Source organism: Gadus morhua, chromosome 7, assembly GCF_902167405.1.
Source record: "Gadus morhua chromosome 7, gadMor3.0, whole genome shotgun sequence".
Lineage (NCBI taxonomy): Eukaryota > Metazoa > Chordata > Actinopteri > Gadiformes > Gadidae > Gadus > Gadus morhua.
Genome location: NC_044054.1, coordinates 29,153,862 through 29,173,350, shown reverse-complemented (window position 1 = coordinate 29,173,350; position 19,489 = coordinate 29,153,862). Strand labels below are relative to the sequence as shown.

Here is a 19,489-nt window from a genome sequence, read left to right as displayed (position 1 = left end):
TCTTGTTTTATTTTTCGATGCTTGGATGTCAAGCATTTGGTTGTTTTCCATGCAATGAAAGATTGATCAACTAATTGTTCCCTATCAATTGAAGACAATGACTTCCACATTCTTGACGCTCAGTAACTGATTTTCTCACTGTTCTTCAAAGGGGTCTTTATTTACTTACCATTACCTTAGCATCTTCTGCAGACATCCAAAAGGGCCGATTTGGGGTTTGCATTTCCCCCAGAGCAGGGACGCGGGAAGTCAGTCCGAGGGGGGGGTGCTGAGAGAGAATCTATATAATGACGTCATAATAAATGCTGCGCAACATCCGTTGTTTACAGAGACGAGATGAGGGGTGACGTCACATTCAGGGATCCGCTCTGATAAACACTCTACTGGTGTGTAAAAAGAGTTCTGCCAACTAGCCACTGTTATTCACAAACGTTAGCAAGTAAATAATGTGGAAATTAGAGTCAACTCGGCTGATACTGGGCTGAATTTCACACACTAACAACATGCCGACAAGCTGTTGCGGTCCGGGATTATACACAGCGTTATAACAAGGATTCAGGAGGTTATTTATAAAGGTTTACAAAGGAAAGTGACAATAATAGAAAGCCTTAATTTTCATCCAGAGTTCCGAGTTGTCTGACATGAGGAAAGTGACGGTTTCTCCGTCAAGTGAACCGCCCGTCTTTGCTCTTATTTTGCCAACCAGTTTACGTGCGGGATTCCAGAATCAAAACGATAACATTCAACGTGTCTATTAATATGGCAGCAACATTTTACACCAGTTTTAGAATGTTCACTACAACAGATGTTGAACACCAACATGCTTATGTAAAATCAGCATAGTACCGATAGGCCTAATATGATAAATATCATAAAAAGGGTGGATGTCAATAATTTAATGAAAAATCATGTTGTATGATAAAATTATACAACAAAAAAAAAGTATTGATTTGTTCAGAAAACTTTCTCACTTGCAGTTACAGCCAGGGACCTCTGCAGCACCCTAAGCACCCCCACTTCCCGCGTTCCTGGGTAACACTGTTGTTTTTTATTGGTCGTCATGAAAAAAAACATAAGGGGTAATAGTGTTGTTTTTTATTGTTCGTCATGAAAAAAAACATAAGGGGTAACACTGTGGTTTTTTATTGGTCGTCATGAAAAAAAACATAAGGGGGAACACTGTTGTTTATTATTTGTCGTCTTGAAAAAATACATAAGGGAAATAATAGAAATACACACATACATTTTAATGTCATGTATATCCTCTTTATTGATGATTGATTATTGTGTATTGTCATCGCCTCAGTGGTGCAGTGGGGTGCACTCTGCCTATCCCCCTGGAGACCGGGGTTCAAGTCCGGTTGATGACCTCTGTTGGATGTTTCTTATCTCTATTTCATGTGAATTATAAAGTCAAGCAAAACCTTTGAGATGACTATAAACGGTGTCTTGAGGGTGCATTGTTAAGTTCGGAGGTTAACACTCTAAACAGCTCATGTTTCGATCCCTGCAAAAACATCGACAGGGGTGCCACTGTCGTTTTTTATCGGCCGTCATGAAATAAATATAAGGGGAAAACACTGTCGATATTTATCAAATAAAACACAGGGGTAACACTGTCGTTTTTATCAAATGAAACATAAGGGGTAACACTGTCGTTTTTCTTTGGTCGTCGTGAAAAAAACCATAAGGGGTAACACTGTTGTTTTTTATTCGTCGTCATGAAAGAAAACATAAGGGGTAACAATGTTGTCTTTGTCAAATAAAATATAAGGGGTAACACTGTCGTTTTTTATCAGTCATCATAAAAAAAACAAGGGGTAACACTGTCGTTTTTTTATCATGACGACCAATAAAAAACGACAGTGTTACCCCTTGTGGTTTTTTTCATGACGACCAAAGAAAAACAACAGTGTTACCCCCTATGTTTTATTTGATAAATATCGACAGTGTTACCCCTTATGTTTATTTCATGATGACCAATAAAAAACAGCAGTCTTACCCCTTATGTTTTTTTTCATGACGACCAATAAAAAACGACAGTGTAACACTGTCGTTTTGATCAAATGAAACATGAGGGGTGACACTGTCGTTTTTCTTTGGTAGTCACGAAAAAAACCATAAGGGGTAACACTGTTCCTTTTTTTATTGGTCGTCATGAAAAAAAACATAAGGGGTAACACTGTTGTTTTTTATTGGTCGTCATGAAAAAAAACATAAGGGGGAACACTGTTGTTTTTAATTGGTCGTCATGAAAAAAAACATAAAGGGGGTAACACTGTTGTTTTTTTTGGTCGTCATGAAAAAAAACATAAGGGGTAACACTGTTGTTTATTATTTGTCGTCTTGAAAAAAAAAATAAGGGGTAACACTGTTGTTTATTATTTGTCGTCTTGAAAAAAAACATAAGGGAAATAATAGAAATACAGACATACATTTTAATGTCATCTATATTCTCTTTATTGATGATTGATTATTGTGTATTAACATCGCCTCAGTGGTGCAGTGGGGTGCACTCTGCCTAACCCCCAGGACACCGTGGTTCAAGTCCGGTTGAAGACCTCTGTTGGAAGTATCTTTTCTCTATTTCATGCGAATTATGAAGTCATGTATAACCTTTGTGATGAATATAAACGGTGTCTTGATGGTGCATTGTTAAGTTCGCAGGTTAACACTCTAAACAGCTCATGTTCCGATCCCTGCAAAAACGTCGACAGGGGTGCCACTGTCACTTTTTATTGGTCAACATGGAAAAAACATGAGGGGCAACTATGTCGTTTTTTATCGGCCGTCATGAAATAAATATAAGGGGAAACACTGTTGATATTTATCAAATAAAACATAGGGGGTGACACTGTTGTTTTTCTTTGGTCGTCATGGAAAAAACCATAAGAGGTAACACTGTTGTTTTTTATTCGTCGTCATGAAAGAAAACATGAGGGGTAACACTGTTGTTTTTTATTGGTCGTCATGAAGAAAAACATAAGGGGTAACAATGTTGTCTTTGTCAAATAAAATATAAGGGGTAACACTGTCGTTTTTTATCAGTCATCATGAAAAAAGCAAGGGGTAACACTGTAGTTTTTTTATCATGACGACCAATAAAAAACGACAGTGTTACCCCTTGTGGTTTTTTCATGACGACCAAAGAAAAACAACAGTGTTACCCCCTATGTTTTATTTGATAAATATCGACAGTGTTACCCCTTATGTTTATTTCATGACGACCAATAAAAAACGACAGTGTTACCCCTTGTGGTTTTTTCATGACGACCAAAGAAAAACAACAGTGTTACCCCCTATGTTTTATTTGATAAATATCGACAGTGTTACCCCTTATGTTTATTTCATGACGACCAATAAAAAACAGCAGTCTTACCCCTTATGTTTTTTTTCATGATGACCAATAACAACGACAGTGTTACCCCTTATGATTTTTTTCATGACGACCAATAAAAAACGACAGTATAACACTGTCGTTTTGATCAAATGAAACATGAGGGGTGACACTGTCGTTTTTCTTTGGTAGTCACGAAAAAAACTATAAGGGGTAACACTGTTCCTTTTTTTATTGGTCGACATGAAAAAAAACATAAGGGGTAACACTGTTGTTTTTTATTGGTCGTCATGAAAAAAAACATAAGGGGTAACACTGTTGTTTTTTATTGTTCGTCATGAAAAAAAACATAAAGGGGGTAACACTGTTGTTTTTCTTTGGTCGTCATGAAAAAAAACACAAGGGGTAACACTATAGTTTTTATCAAATGAAACATAAGGGGTAACACTTTCGTTTTTCTTTGGTCGTCATGAAAAAAAACATAAGGGGTAACACTGTTGTTTTTTATTGGTCGTCATGAAAAAAAACATAAGGGTTAACACTGTTGTCTTTGTCAAATAAAATATAAGGGGTAACACTGTCGTTTTTTATCAGTCATCATGAAAAAAACAAGGGGTAACACTGTCGTTTTTTTTCATGACGACCAATAAAAAACGACAGTGTTACCCCTTGTGGGTTTTTTCATGATGACCAAAGAAAAACAAAAGTGTTACCCCCTATGTTTTATTTGATAAATATCGACAGTGTTACCCCTTATGTTTATTTCATGACGACCAATAAAAAACAGCAGTCTTACCCCTTATGTTTTTTTTCATGATGACCAATAAAAACGACAGTGTTACCCCTTATGTTTTTTTTCATATATATATATATACTGAATAAAAACATAAGGGGTAACACTGTTGTTTTTTATTGGTCGTCATGAAAAAAACACAAGGGGTAACACTGTTGTCTTTGTCAAATAAAATATAAGGGGTAACACTGTCGTTTTTTATCAGTCATCATGAAAAAAACAAGGGGTAACACTGTCGTTTTTTTTCATGACGACCAATAAAAAACGACAGTGTTACCCCTTGTGGGTTTTTTCATGACGACCAAAGAAAAACAAAAGTGTTACCCCCTATGTTTTATTTGATAAATATCGACAGTGTTACCCCTTATGTTTATTTCATGACGACCAATAAAAAACAGCAGTCTTACCCCTTATGTTTTTTTTCATGATGACCAATAAAAACGACAGTGTTACCCCTTATGTTTTTTTTCATATATATATATATACTGAATAAAAACATAAGGGGTAACACTGTTGTTTTTTATTGGTCGTCATGAAAAAAACACAAGGGGTAACACTTTTGTCTTTGTCAAATAAAATATAAGGGGTAACACTGTTGTTTTTCATCAGTCATCATGGGAAAAAAACATAAGGGGTAACACTGTCGTTTTTATCAAATGAAACGTAAAAAAAACTGTCGTTTTTTATCTGTGGTCATGGAAAACCCATAAGGGGTAACACTGTTGAAAAGTATAGAATAAAACATAGGGGGTAACACCAGGGACGCGGGAAGTCAGTCCAAGGGGGGGGGGGGGGGGGTACTGAGAGAGAGTCTATATAATGACGTCATAATAAATGCTGCGCAACATTCAGGGCTCCGCTCTGATAAACACTCTACTGGTGTGTTAAAAGAGTTCTGCCAACTAGCCACTGTTATTCACAAACGTCAGCAAGTAAACAATGTGGAAATTAGAGTCAACTCGGCTGATACTGTGCTGAATTTCACACACTAACAACATGCCGACAAGCTGTTGCGGTCCGGGATTATACACAGCGTTATAACAAGGATTCAGGAGGTTATTTCTAAAGGTTTAAAAGGAGAGTGACAATAAAAGAAAGCCTTCATTTTCATCCAGTGTTACGAGTTGTCTGATATGAGGAGAGTGACGGTTTCTCCGTCAAGTGAACCGTCCGTCTTTGCTCTTTTTTTGCCAACCAGTTTACGTGCAGTATTCCAGAATCATAACGATAACATTCAACGTGTCTATTAATATGGCAGCAACATTTTACACCAGTTTTAGAATGTTCACTACAACAGATGTTGAATACCAACATGCTTATGTAAATTCAGCATAGTAGGCTACGATATTCAGCTATCGACAGTTCTGCGTTGTGCGTCATAGCCTACGTCAGCCTACTCAGACAATGTTCTAAATAAAATGAAATGACAATATCATAAATATCATAAAAAGGGTGGATGTCTATAATTTAATGAAAAATCATGTATGATAAAATTATAAAAAAAAAAAAAAAAAGTATTGATTTGTTCAGAAAACCTTCTCACTTGCAGTTACAGCCAGAGGCCGCCAGGGGGGGGGGGGGGTACTGCAGCACCCTAAGCACCCCCACTTCCCACGTCCCTGCCCCAGAGTGTCCTGTAAGTTTTACTGGGATGACCTTTGGGTCATGGGTCGATAAAGCTTGAGACTTACGACCTAATAACTCCAATTATTCAGACAATTCATAGTGTAATTCTTTAATATTTACAACAATATCCTTGCAGTAAGTAGACATATTGAGTATTTCATGTAATTGTGAGTCATGTAAGTAAATACTATTTCCATGATGATACCTTTTATCTGTGTCGGTAAATCAGTGATGATTAAAGATATGGACTGATGGAAAAAAAGATAATACATGGGCCAACCGTTGATATTTAGAACTGCAAAACGAAAAAACTCAAGATTATTTATTAATTAAACAAAGAAATTGATTAGCTTGACTAGATTTTACAAAGGTTGTAGAAACTAGATGGTAACCAGTTTCTGCAATCAGAACTTTAATGTAAACAGGTGCATGTGATTAACTTAGCAGTCTATATCATAGTGCTCTGTAGCCTGCACAGCTAACCCAAGGAGCTACAGCAGTGTTGCCCCATCTTTAAGGTCCTGTTTATTGGTTCATAGCCACAAGCAAACCAGGACTATTGGTGCGTTCCAGAGCCCATCCAAAGCAATGGGATGTGGGACTTATCCTACCTGAACTGTACTAGCTCCTTGGTGATAGGTCGATCACCCCCCAGTTCGCTAGTATGAGGTTCCACTTCGACGGTGGGATGTTCCACTTAGACAGGCATTCCAGTGCACTTTTCTTATTTGGAGGTAGGATAAGTCCCACGGCCCACAGGTTTGTATGGGCTCTGGAACGCACCATAATCCCTTATCGTGCGTTCACACCAAAAACAAAGTCTGAGTTTGCTCGCGCGAGTAGAAAAATTGTACTCGCTCGAGGGATTTGCATGAGTTGGATTTACTTGCCTTAGTGTAATAGGAGGGACTTCCTCTTATGACCAACTACGTTTTATTTCGGCAATTAAATCACAACCATGGCCAAGATAATAAACCACTATGAGCATTTACTTAACGTTCTGGAAGTACAAGAGACGTCGGAGAACCTGACGCAGTCGTTTAAGATTCATAATATCATCCGCTTTTGACCGTGATATTATATAATATATCACATAGATATAGAGCAACGGGAGTCGCAAACAGCAACAATAACTTTCTCCTCCATGCTGCGGTTCACTCTGGACCTCAGCTCAGGGAGTGAACGCTGATTGGCTGTGACGAGACGACCCAGCATCAGGCGAAATACGCGGAAAAGTTTAAATATTTCCACTCGAGCGAAGGGTTCTCGCGAGTAGAATCACACAAAATCAGTGTGAACCTGGGTGTTTGAGCTGCACCTTGCATCAATCCGCACATTTTCGGGTGAAAAGTTTGCCTCTGTGAACGTGTTTGATGTATTTGCAAAGACGCGTTTAACTTTTTATGGCTTTTCCCCGCCCCTTTTTTGGTGTGAACGCGTCTTTAGGGAAGCAGATGCATGTTGAGTTTGTGACGGCTGAATGAAAAGCCCCTAAAAACGCAGGATGTAAGCAAAAAGTGAGGCAACCGCGGAGTTAGATGTGAGTATAAAGCGAAAGACCAAACGAACACGAAGTAAACACACAGCGCACGGTTGTGTCCCAAAGTGCCTGTCTACAATTAGGACCGCACGTTTTGCGACACACAATACGTTACAGTCAAAAGAAGTGTGGATGATAAATACACACAAATCCATATATTACTCTTGTAAACTATCTAACCTTTTTTCTCATTATCTTTGTGCAACGTTCGACAACGACGTACAACAACACATTTTGGCAGCGGTAAGTGACTGTTGGTCTTAATGTGAGCACGTTGAAAGGATCCCCAACACTAGGTGGTGCTGTCGTTCTCCAGGGACCGTCAACAGTTGGTTGGCAAAGAGGAGAGAATGCGAGGTCAAAATGCACCCTTTAGAAAAATACATTTCGAGGAAATCATGTAGAAAAGAAAATCTAAAAAATAAATACAATTCCTTTTGAAAATCATACAGCGCAATGACACATTTATAATGTGTTTCTTGATGTTTCCTACTTTAAACAGCTGCCTACTACCGCTGAATGTATTGTATTGATATACTACAGTGTGTTATATATGCGTTATATAGGGAACTAACCTTGGCCCTATATATATATACACATATATATATGTATATATATATATATATATTTATTGAGTAGGCCTATGTATACCAACCCTGAGGTTCTAGAAAGGACCACGCCACAGACCAGGGGGATGTGAATGACTCCTAATCTATTTACATTGAGGCCTGGCACTTTTCCGCAGACAACAATGGGAGTGGAGATGTTCAGAGATGAAGGACAAAAAAGACAACCTATTTTATCTTCAGAAGTAAACTGACAACAATTAAATCTGTCTAATTATATATAATATGTGTAAGGGCAATCCGATTGTCTAGATGTCTGGTTTAGATTCTTACGAATCGGTGTGTGGAACTAGAGCTATACAATACAACCATAATGTAGGATATTATACTATGTTGATAAGGTTTGGGGGTGGTGGGATGGGGCTTTGGTTAAAGTCATAAAAGAGCCTGATAGAGGATGAATCCTTGTTGTAATCTTTGCCTGCGTCTCATTGGAATGAATGGAAAGGATTCAGAAACAGCGTAGAAAAGGGAAATCTGGATTTTGTGTACTCCGGGAATCTGGGCCATATAGGAAAGGCGATCGTTAAAAGTTCATTTTAAACACCAAAGTTTGATTGGTAACCAAGGATGCACTTAGCACATGAAGGCATATGATTCATGTCCTTATTTGATACGTCAGTTCTTTAGACTCGGGATATTCATGGCTATGGCTATGGTAGCTTGATATTAAACCTTGGCCAGTATGGGTTCATCTCTTCAGGCCGTTCTGAAGAGTTATGACCAGTAAAGGTAGCACACTGTATTGCAGGTTGCTGTGGTAAAATATATTATCGCCAGTAACACATAACCAGGAGACTGCTATGTCTGTCCTCCAGCCAAGCAATAGCCTTTAAGATTATCGAAAGCATTACCCAGAATGCACGGCGTTCCAAGCGCAACTCCCCGCCGCTTTGTAAAGTTATCGATAGTGTGTGACTTAAAAGTTTACAACTTCAGAACAATTGGTTGTAGATTGAAGATAGAATACGCTAAATAGAACGGCAGTTGAACAAAAGTCAAGAGGAATCTCAGCGCAACCTTTTAGGGGGTTCTCCTAAGCGATATTGGTGCAGAGGCGGGATTTGGGAGATCTAGCCATGGAACGTCACGTGCACGATAGAGTTCCGCTCACGTGCACGAGAGCGTTCTGTTCGCGTGCACGAGAGCGTTCTGTTCACGTGCACGAGAGAATTCCCATCACGTTTACTGTCCTCCACTCACGTGCACAAGAGAGTTCCGCTCGCGTGCATGAGAGAGTTCGGCTCACGTGCACTGTCCTCCGCTCACGTGCAACGAGAGAGTTCGGTTCACGTGCACGACAGAGTTCCGCTCCCGTACACGAGAGAGTTCCGTTCGCGTGCACGAGAGAGTTCGGCTCACGTGCACTGTCCTTCGCTCACGTGCAACGAGAGAGTTCTGTTCACGTGCACGAGAAAGTTCCACTCCCGTGCACGAGAGTGATGTTGACGTGCACGAGAGAGTTTGGCTCACGTGCACTGTCCTCCGCCGACGTGCACGAGAAAGTTCCGCTCACGTGCACTGTCCTCCGCTGACGTGCACTGTCCTCCGCTACGCTCAGCCTCACTGCAGGTAGCGGTAGACCTTAAAGCAGTGGTTGCCGGAGTCGGCCACGGCCACGTTCCCGTCCGAGGTGAGCGCCAGGCCCTGTGGCCCGTACAGGGGGTCCGCAGACGTGTTGATGTAGGACAGGAAAGAACCTGTGCTGTCAAAGACCTAACACACACACACACACGAAAAACGAGGAAGGGATTACAAAATGCTCTCTACATCCCCCCTTCCTGAGTTCCAACAGGTTTCACCGTTTGAATGTTTATTTTGGAACAGTTCTGTAAACACCAAAGTCGTAAATCCATGATACCCCCTCCCGAGGAATGACCCTCTCTCAACCCTCGCCCATCTGGTTGCAATAAAGTCTGGTTGGGTTGGGGGAAGGGCTCACATTCTAGAGAAGATAAGACCTTTCTGGAGGTAGATCACCCAGACACAGTCCACACAATACACTCTGTTTATGTGTGAGAGAGAGAGAGAGAGAGAGAGAGAGAGAGAGAGAGAGAGAGAGAGAGAGAGAGAGAGAGAGAGAGAGAGAGAGAGAGAGAGAGAGAGAGAGAGAGAGAGAGAGAGAGAGAGAGAGAGAGAGAGAGGCGAGGAAGGAGAGAGAGAGAGAGAGAGAGAAAGGCGAGAGACAGAAGAAAGAGGAGGGACAGAAAAATAGAGAGACTGAAAGAGAGAGAGAGAAAAAGAGAGAACTTACCCTTACCCAGGGCTGGAATTTACACACACAGATCTGACACAGCGTTGCTCTGTGTTTTCTCGCTCTAAAGAATAAGCTCCATGAGACGTTCCACTAAATGTCAGCTGACCTGAAGGGAGAGCCTGTGTCAGTGAGGACGTTAAGCAGGTGGCGGTCGGGGGTCTCACCTGTATTCTGCTGTTCCCCCAGTCGGCCACAATGATGTTTCCATTGGCGTCCACGGCCACGCCGGTGGGCGCGTTGAACTGGCCGTTCCCTTCCCCGTGGGAGCCGAACCGGAAGAGGAACTCTCCGTCCGCGTTGTACACCTGAGGAGCAACCAGGAGACAACATGGCCGCCGCTTACATTTAGGGGATTTAGCAGACGCTTTTATCCAAAGCGACTTACAATAAGTACATTTGTCAGAAGAAAGAAACAACAATGTATCCTTGTCGATACAGTAAGGATGTTCGTAGAACCAAGTGCCAAGCACCAACAATCACGAGGTTACCCCATTCCCCGTAAATAACAAAGACAGCTAGGATAAATGGTACACAGCTAAGTACTATTACTAAGTGCGACGTATAATAAGTGCGTACATTAAGTGCCAGGACAAACAACATACAATAAGTACAAGTAGGAGGGTTGGGACGGGGTGACTATGCAGAGTCCAGGTGAACTCTAAAGAAGTGAGTCTTTTTTTTTCCCTTTTGCGGTGTTAATACAGTGGTGAGGGTGAATGATGATCATTATTTTTTGCAATATTTTCATATTTTACCTTCACAGAGTGATTGTGGAAGTCAGTCACGATGATTTCGTTCTTGTTGTTCACAGCCACAAAGTGCGGACCTGGAGAAAAGGGATCATATTGCAGTGTTAATGCATGGTTTGATGTCTTTTTCTGCACTTGGGAAGGAGGATTATGCCGATAGCCACCCAACTTGTTTTCCAACACTTGCTTAACCGTTTGATTAAACCATAAGTAAATAAGTAAAAAAATATCAGTGTTTTAATCTCAAAATCCTGACTTTTACCCCGAATTGTATATAATTTTTTTTTTGTAAAATCAGAGTTAATCACTTTATTGGGTAAAAACAAGAGCCATTTGTTACATGCACAAAGATGTTCCAAATTGATTAAATTGAAGTCAATCTCTGCATACGACAACCAAACAATCACAAAACCACTCCATCTCAATGGGCTCTTACAACTTTATAGTTGTGTGCATTAGATGGTTTTAAAGCTGAATGCTTTAATGTATTATTGAAGTATTTGATCCAGATCGTAAAAGGAGAAATCACTGATGCTTCCTATACTGTTATTGCATTATTGACACACATTTCACTTCTATTTCTTGCTTATGTTGTCATCACAATGTTATTTGATTCTGTTATTTTGCGGTCACGTCACATCAGTTTCATATGCCAACATTATCATCATATAAAACAATTACAAATACGGAAGAATCAACAAAACACGAGTGACATGGTACTATTGATCTTCCTGATCACATTCCACAACAAACCATACCTCACATGAGTTAATTAAAAACAGGTTGATCAAAAGGTGTGTTGGAGAGTAACTAGGGAGCAAGGTTAGACAAGGCACTGGGTTACAGACTACGGTGGTACCAAACCCACACTCAATACTTACTGAAAACTGGGACTGACTTATTTACAATTGGGCCAAGTTTTTCTGAAGGGGAGAACAGGAGGAAGAACAGACATAGAGGAGGGTATTCAGAGATGAAAGATGGGCAATAGGAAATGAGGGCATAACCTGAACGCTCTTCACAGAACCAAAATGAGTCGGTGTGCGGGAACCCCTCCTCACCTCTCAACTATCCCTACTATCCCCTTGGTTCACTATCAGAGGAGTGGACCACCTTCCAGAAGCCCCTGCCCTTACCGGCCAGCTACCTATCAGCAGCCCCTCCTTCACCTTTTTAATACAAATGAGAAGCCCCACCCCTTACCTGCCAACTACCTATCAGAAGCTCCTCCTCTCACCTGCTAACTACCTTTCAGAAACCCCTTCCCCTAACCTACTAACTACCTTTCATAAGCCCCTCCCCTCATCTACTAATTACCTATCAGAAGCCTCTGTTCCTTACCTACTGATTACCCATCAGAAGCCCCTCCCCTCCCCTGATAACAACCAATCAGAGGCTCCACCATTACCTGCCTGCTACCTTTCATAAGCCCCTCCCCTCGCCTGCAAACTGCCTCTCGGATGGCCCTTCCTCTGACCTGCTGATTACCTATCAGAAACCCCACTACCTCACCTGCTAATTACCCATAAGATGCCCCTCCCCTTACCAGCTAACTCCCTTGCATAAGCCACTCCCCTCACCTACTAACTACCTTTCATAAGCCCCTCCCCTCACCTGCTAACTACCTTTCATAAGCCCCTCCCCTCACCTGCAAACTGCCTCTCGGACGTCCCCCGCGCTCCGAACTTGTTGACCAGCTTCCCGTTGGACTGGAAGATGAAGACGCAGCAGGCCTTGTTGTCCACGGCGATGATGTGTCCGTTCCTGTCCACGGCCACGCCCTTCGGCCCCATGAGACGCCCCGCCCCGATTTTGTTCTGGGGAGGAGGAAGTTAGGAAGGGGGGGGGGGGGGAGATGTAAATACAGAATAGGGTATGATGACGGGATTTGGGAGTTGGGAATTTGTTTGAACAAAATGGTGTAGATTAGATTAGATACAATTTTATTAGTCCCCCGTAGGAGTAATTTGTTTGTTGCAACAGCCCAGCAGAACACAGGATAGGATACAATAAATCAAAATGACAAAGTACTAATGAAAACAAAAATAGACGCCAAGGTAAATGATAAACAAAAAAAAGTGTTTCAGAATTGAACACCGTCCAAAACTTGTTTTTGTCTTTGCGTCGGTGGGTCAATATGTCACCTTGAACTTGCCGTCCGATGAGAAGATGCTGACCCAGCGGTTGTCATAGTCCGCCACCACGATGTCCCCGTTCAGGTCCACGCTCACACCCGTAGGCCTCTGGAGCTGCCCCGGGGAACGCCCCCGCACCCCGAACCGCATCTTGAACTGCCCGTCGTTGGAGAACACCTGCGGACGAAAGGAGGTCAGAAGAACAGTCTGGTGCAAAGACTCACAGTGGTGGGACTCCAGTGCTACAGAGCTGGGCTGGTCTGAAGTAGTGATCGACCGATATATCAGCCGGCCGATATTATCGGCAGATATTTGTGTATCGGCATCGGCCGATCTTTTTTGCACATTTTATTTTATATTATTTTATTTTTCATGACATTATTTACAGACAATTCAATAAATGTTCCTATTTTAAACTGAGACTTGTAACGTTTGTTATCATTGTGAAATTTTTATGAAGTAAATTTAGGGGGCAAAAGCAGTATCGGCTCCAAATATCGACTCAAGAAAAGAGTCGGCTAAGACTGATGAAAGAAAATCGTTATAGGCATTAAAAAATCCATATCAGTCGATCCCCAGTCTGCAGGGTGATGTTTTTGATTTGAAAGTACTATATATGTTGGTATAATGTAAAAATCAGTCAGTCAGTCAATCATCAGGCAGTCAATCATCATCAGTCATCAGTCCCACCTGTATGCACTGGTTGTTGCTGTCTGCCACCACCACCCTGCCGTTGCTTGAGGCTGAGATGCCCTGGAGGTTGGTGAACTCGCCCTTCTCTCTGCCTCTTGAACCTGAGGAGACAAAGACCTTCAGCTTCAGGGACACCTTCACTAACCCAGCCAAAAGATGACAAAGAAGTCCATGAGCTGATAGATTTGACTAATAAAATAAATTATTTTTTCATAATGAAGCCTTTGTGGCCCTAGCCCTTGGGGCCCTAAACCTCGTGGCCCTAGGCTCTTGGCCCTCGCCCTTGGGGCCCTGAACCTCGTAGCCCTAGGCTCTTGGCCCTCGCCCTTTGGGCTCTAAACCTCTTGGCCCTAGCCCTCGCCCTTGGGGCTCTAAACCTCGTGGCCCTAGCCCTCGCCCTTGGGGCCCTAAACCTCTTGGCCCTAGCCCTCTTGGCCCTAACCCTTGGGGCCCTACCGTGGCCCTAGCCCTCTTGGCCCTAGCCCTTGGGGCTCTAAACCTCTTGGCCCTAGCCCTCTTGGCCCTAGCGCTTGGGGCCCTACCGTGGCCCTAGCCCTCTTGGCCCTAGCCCTTGGGGCCCTAAACCCCGTGGCCCTAGCCCTCTTGGCCCTCGCCCTTGGGGCCCTACCGTGGCCCTAGCCCTCTTGGCCCTAGCCCTTGGGGCCCTAAACCCCGTGGCCCTAGCCCTCTTGGCCCTCGCCCTTGGGGCCCTACCGTGGCCCTAGCCCTCTTGGCCCTAGCCCTTGGGGCCCTAAACCCCGTGGCCCTAGCCCTCTTGGCCCTAGCGCTTGGGGCTCTAAACCTCGTGGCCCTAGCCCTCTTGGCCCTCGCCCTTGGGGCCCTACCGTGGCTCTACCCCCCTAGCACTCCCGGCGGGGGGGACACCCACCTACTCTGTAGATGAGCTCGTCCTCGATGGGGTTCTCCTTCTTCTTGGTGGTGCTGTACATGCTGGAGGGCCGGCGCACCGCCTTCTGCCGCACGTGGCCCCCGGTGCCGCTGGGGGACTTGACGCGGCGCTTCACGTCGTCGGGGGACTGCGGCACGTCGGAGGGCTTGAGGGCCCGCAGGCGGAAGGGGCTGCCGCGGAGGGGCTGGCCGTAGAGCGCCAGGCTGAACAGGAAGTCCCCCTCGGCGCGCAGGACGTAGCCCACCTCGTACGTGCCGTTCTTGTTGTCCGTGACCTCGGCGTCGGCCGCGGCAACGCCGTCGCCCGCCGAGGTGATCTCCGCCCGCAGGAGGGCGTTGCCCGTCCGCACCAGCTCCCCGTCCTGTGGGGGGGGGGGGGGGATAGGGGGCAGGGTTATATAAAGGGAGGGACCAATGAGGAGGAGGAGGTGGAGTCAAGGAGGAGAAAGAGGGAGAGAGAGAGAGAGAGAGAGAGAGAGAGAGAGAGAGAGAACGAGAGAGCGAGAGAGAGCGAGAGAGACAGAGAGACAGAGCGGAGGACACAAATAGCCAGAGAGAGAGAGAGAGAGAGAGAGAGAGAGAGAGAGAGAGAGAGAGAGAGAGAGAGAGAGAGAGAGAGAGAGAGAGAGAGAGAGAGAGAGAGAGAGAGAGAGAGAGAGAGAGAGAGAGAGACAGAGAGAGAGAGAGAGAGAGAGAGAGAGAGAGAGAGAGAGAGAGAGAGAGAGAGAGAGAGAGAGAGAGAGAGAGAGAGAGAGAGAGAGAGAGAGAGAGAGAGAGAGAGAGAGAGAGAGAGACAACTGAACAGAACAAGAAATGAACAACCACCATATAACCTCAGGGTAGCTCTAGGTAGTGTCTGCAAACAAACTGCTACATGTAACTATATGTAAAATAACGTAAAATGATCTAAATCTATTGATTCAACAATTTTCTTACTGAAGCAAATCAAATGTTCCCCTGGGAAAAAAAACATAAAAAACAAAACAAAGATATCAACCAAAAATGCCCACTGCTGAATGTAATCCTGCAGTGCCGTACCTTGTCCTTGGTCGTCACGGTAACGCTCTGTGGCACCCCCGCGGTGGCGTGGCGCAGGCCCTCCCCGGTGGCCACCGAGGTGTGGGCCACGGCTGCCGTGGTGATCAGGACCCCCAGGTTCTGGATGGAGCGGCGCAGCCCGTCCGTCTCCACCTGCAGGGGGCAGCAGAGTCACACAGGATGATACAGCCACACACACACACACTCAGTGACAAGACACTTAAAATAAGTTAGCTGCTCTTAGTCAATAACCATACAAACCGTACCCGGAATCAACATCATGTTATGACAGAAGATACTAAAACATCTAATCAGCAAAAAATGGGAGCAATGTGAACTATTCTAGTGAGAGAACTATTCTAGAGAGAGAACTATTCTAGAGAGAGAACTATTCTAGAGAGAGAGCGAGAGCGAGAGTGAGTGAGTGAGTGAGTGAGTGAGTGAGTGAGTGAGTGAGTGAGTGAGTGAGTGAGTGAGTGAGTGAGTGAGTGAGTGAGTGAGTGAGTGAGTGAGTGAGTGAGAGAGAGAGAGAGAGAGAGAGAGAGAGAGAACGGGGGGGGGCCAGTGTGAACAGACATCTCTTACCTGACAGTCCAGGTGTGCGTTCTGATGCGGTTTCTCTGGGAAGTCGTGTCTCGCCAGCGCCGTGACACGCTCGCTCATCTGCTTCTGCACCAGCAGCACCTGGCCGCCAAACACAGGCGAAAGAGCATGTAATGACTGTTTTCTGCATCATTATTGTAATTTTACTGTGGTTTGGTGGTGTGGATCTGTCTGTATTATTACTTTACTTTACCAGAACAAATTCTTTTTACTCATATTGTGATTCAAGGAACATACATTTTTGGAACATAAACAGCGTAAGAATTTATTTAGAGATTTCTGCTTTTAGTTAACAAGTTTTACTGCATTGGTGTTGCTGCAATTCCATTGGCTGCATCTAGCATCAGTCACATCAACCGACTGTTCCTGTGGTTTGATTGGCTGTGGGTCCTCTTTGTGCGCTGGGACCTACCTCCGTGGAGCTCCCGTGGCTGAGGGCCTGCTCTGTGAAGCCACAGCTGCTCTGGATGTGCTCTGCCCCCTGCAGGAGGGAGGTCAGCTGGGCCTGCAGCACCTGGGGGGAGGAGCGGAGAGGATGGAAGCCCATTGGATGAGAGAAAAGGGGACAGATTGAGGAAGGCGAGAGAGAGAGATGGAGTAAAAGTAGCAGGAAGATGTGAAAGGTCATATTGAACGTCTGTTTGACTGTCTGTCATACTTGAGAAACTTTCTAGTGCAGAGTTAAGTTTAACGGAGCAAATAGAAAAGTGACATAGTGCAGCTTTAAAATATAGTAGTCAATGTCAAGAAAGCGTCTTTGTCAGTGCCCATGTCTAAACATCTGTCTCCACCTTCTGCTTGGAGCTGCAGATGTTCTCCAGGTCAGTGATCAGGGCGTTCTTGCGCTGCTGTAGCGCCCTCTCCAGGTCATCGAAGGTACTGCTGATCCCGGCCACCGCCTGGTTCTTCCCCTCCGTGAGCTGCCGGGAGATCTCCGTCACCAGCTCGATGGCCGCCGTCAGTTGGGGGAGTCTGGGGGCGGCGCAGGAAGTACACACACACTGTCATCCTAAACATGCAATTCACCACACATACACCCAAACCACATCCAGTACCATCGTACTTCTATGTGAACAGAATTAATTCGATTTTATTCTTATTTTTAAGTAATTTGTTTAATTGTGTGCTGCTGTTCGATCCAAGTCCCCTCCCAAATACTCATAGAAGCAAATCCATAATAATGATAGTAAAGTATAAGTTTAGTTGTAGTGTAAGTTAAGCCTATAGTCAAGCGTTGATATTGATGATGAAAGTGTCGACAGGCTCTACACGGCAAAACTAAGATAGAATGAATTCCTCATTATTCAATCGAACATGCCATCGTGATTGACACAAGAGGGAAACAAAGAATTCCCTTTATAGACGTAAGCTTTCTCTAAAGATCACAAGCCGCCTACACAAAACGACTATTATGAGAAAGCAAAGGTCAGAACAGAACGGGCCATGCTGCCGACTGCAGATCAATACACACTGAAGCGATAACGCTTGCGGGACAAATGATATATATATAGAACACCCGAGTCCCACAGTTCCTCTCCTCTGAGTCTCTACGTGTAATTAAAGGTCCCATGACATGCCACCAGGTGTGAGCGTGATAGGCCGTTACAAGCCGTTTTGAAAATCTGCCCCTTATGACATCACAGGTGGGCGTGTCCGCCTAGATGTGTGCTGGATAGATCATGTGTGCTCACGCCCACTTATGATGATGTCATAAGGGGCAGATATTCAAAACGGCTTGTAACGGCTAATCGCACACCTGGTGGCGTGTCATGGGACCTTTAAGGGTGGAGGTGAGGCGAGGTCTGCTCTTACTGACACCAGGGTGGCCCCACGACGCCCCTGATAACTAACTAACCCTATGATACCGAGCCCAAAATAGAGCGGGACATTTTCAATTGGGGTCAAAACCCCTCAATGAGTGTCGGCCTAAATCCTGGGGTACATTTTAGACGGGCACGCGGGGGACCAACCTGCCACGGATGGCATCCAGCTGGTCCTTCAGCGCCGCCTTGTGCTGCTCCAGGACGTCCCGTAGGGGGACGGTGACGTGCTCGCGGTGCTCCCCCTCCGTGCAGTCCAGACACATGGCCGTCTCGCACGACTCGCAGTAGAACTCCATCACCTGCAGGGGGCGCCAGTGTCCCAGTTGAGAACGGATAACTTGTATTTAGTATCAAACGTTATGGAAAAGCTTTTATATATTTTTTGGAATGTTAACAATTCTATGGGTTTTTTTGAAGAAGGAAAAGAAAGGGGAAAACAATGTACACAAAGCAAATTGATAGACTTTCTGAATAAAATAAACAGCACATTAACTTTACACAATGTTGATGCTTATTGTAAATATATATGTTAATATACTGTATTCTCATGAATGTTAAATCCCAGTTCCAACTCAGCATGAATATATGGAACTAGGGCCGTTATGTCATATATTTCCAGAAGGATCAATTTAGTTTATGCACCATAAATATTTAAAACCCACTCGCTTCATCATAGAGCTCTTCTCGTCATAAATAATTCCAAGTGATCCCGTCGGTGCGCTGTGAGATCTCCCTTATTCATTCAGACGTCTAAACCGGGTCAGAGCACAGAAGTCAGAGGTCAGAGGTCGGAGGGTGAACCCCGTGGTCCCACCTTGCCCTCGTGGTTGGGGCAGCTCAGGGGCGTCCCGCCGGCGGCGGGGCAGTCCTCCTCCCGGGAACACTCGGGGTCTCTCTGCAGAACCTGGAGGGGCCGGGGGAGGGGGGGGCAGAGGAGAGCGGTCACTCCCATGTGACCGCTCCCATCCTGGTCACAGCCTATTGGGAACTCTCCCCTCTGGCAGGAGGCTGCGGTCCATCAGGACCTAAACCTCCCGCCACTTGAACAGTTTCTTCCCCTCTTCAGTTGGGATCCTTAACAGGTCCCGGGACCGCCACCCCCACTGACTGACACTGACTCTGGCACTCATACCCATCACCAATTTGTAAATTCTTATACATTTTTAAGTATCTTTTATTTTAGTTTTTAAATTATTCTATTTTATTCTACTTTATTCTATTTTATCCTATTTTTAATTGTTCACTTATGTCCCTGCTTGTTTATATTGTGTCAAATATATATCACTGTTTGTTCATTGTTCATTGCTATTGCCTTAATGTATGCACCTTATTCACCAAGCCAAATTCCTGGTTGGTGTAA

The 19,489-nt window shown here is 44.3% G+C and overlaps 1 protein-coding gene across 2 annotated transcripts in view; it reads right to left on the bottom strand.

Moving 5' to 3' along the window:
- Window positions 1-5,849: 5,849 nt before the first annotated feature.
- trim3b (tripartite motif containing 3b) overlaps window positions 5,850-19,489 on the bottom strand; it is a 35,170-nt gene continuing 21,530 nt past the window's right edge. The window contains exons 4-17 of one of the 2 annotated variants that reach the window (XM_030361474.1): window positions 18,944-19,033; window positions 18,277-18,428; window positions 17,098-17,278; window positions 16,719-16,820; window positions 16,289-16,387; window positions 15,704-15,856; window positions 14,646-15,027; window positions 13,754-13,857; window positions 13,073-13,240; window positions 12,577-12,745; window positions 11,810-11,851; window positions 10,935-11,005; window positions 10,344-10,484; window positions 5,850-9,638 (exon numbers count right to left, since the gene is read on the bottom strand). In XM_030361474.1, the coding sequence (XP_030217334.1) occupies window positions 9,486-9,638; window positions 10,344-10,484; window positions 10,935-11,005; window positions 11,810-11,851; window positions 12,577-12,745; window positions 13,073-13,240; window positions 13,754-13,857; window positions 14,646-15,027; window positions 15,704-15,856; window positions 16,289-16,387; window positions 16,719-16,820; window positions 17,098-17,278; window positions 18,277-18,428; window positions 18,944-19,033 (2,007 nt within the window). In that variant the 3' untranslated portion in view covers window positions 5,850-9,485. The remainder of the gene's footprint in view (window positions 9,639-10,343; window positions 10,485-10,934; window positions 11,006-11,809; window positions 11,852-12,576; window positions 12,746-13,072; window positions 13,241-13,753; window positions 13,858-14,645; window positions 15,028-15,703; window positions 15,857-16,288; window positions 16,388-16,718; window positions 16,821-17,097; window positions 17,279-18,276; window positions 18,429-18,943; window positions 19,034-19,489) is intronic. The other variant, XM_030361475.1, reaches the window with a different exon arrangement.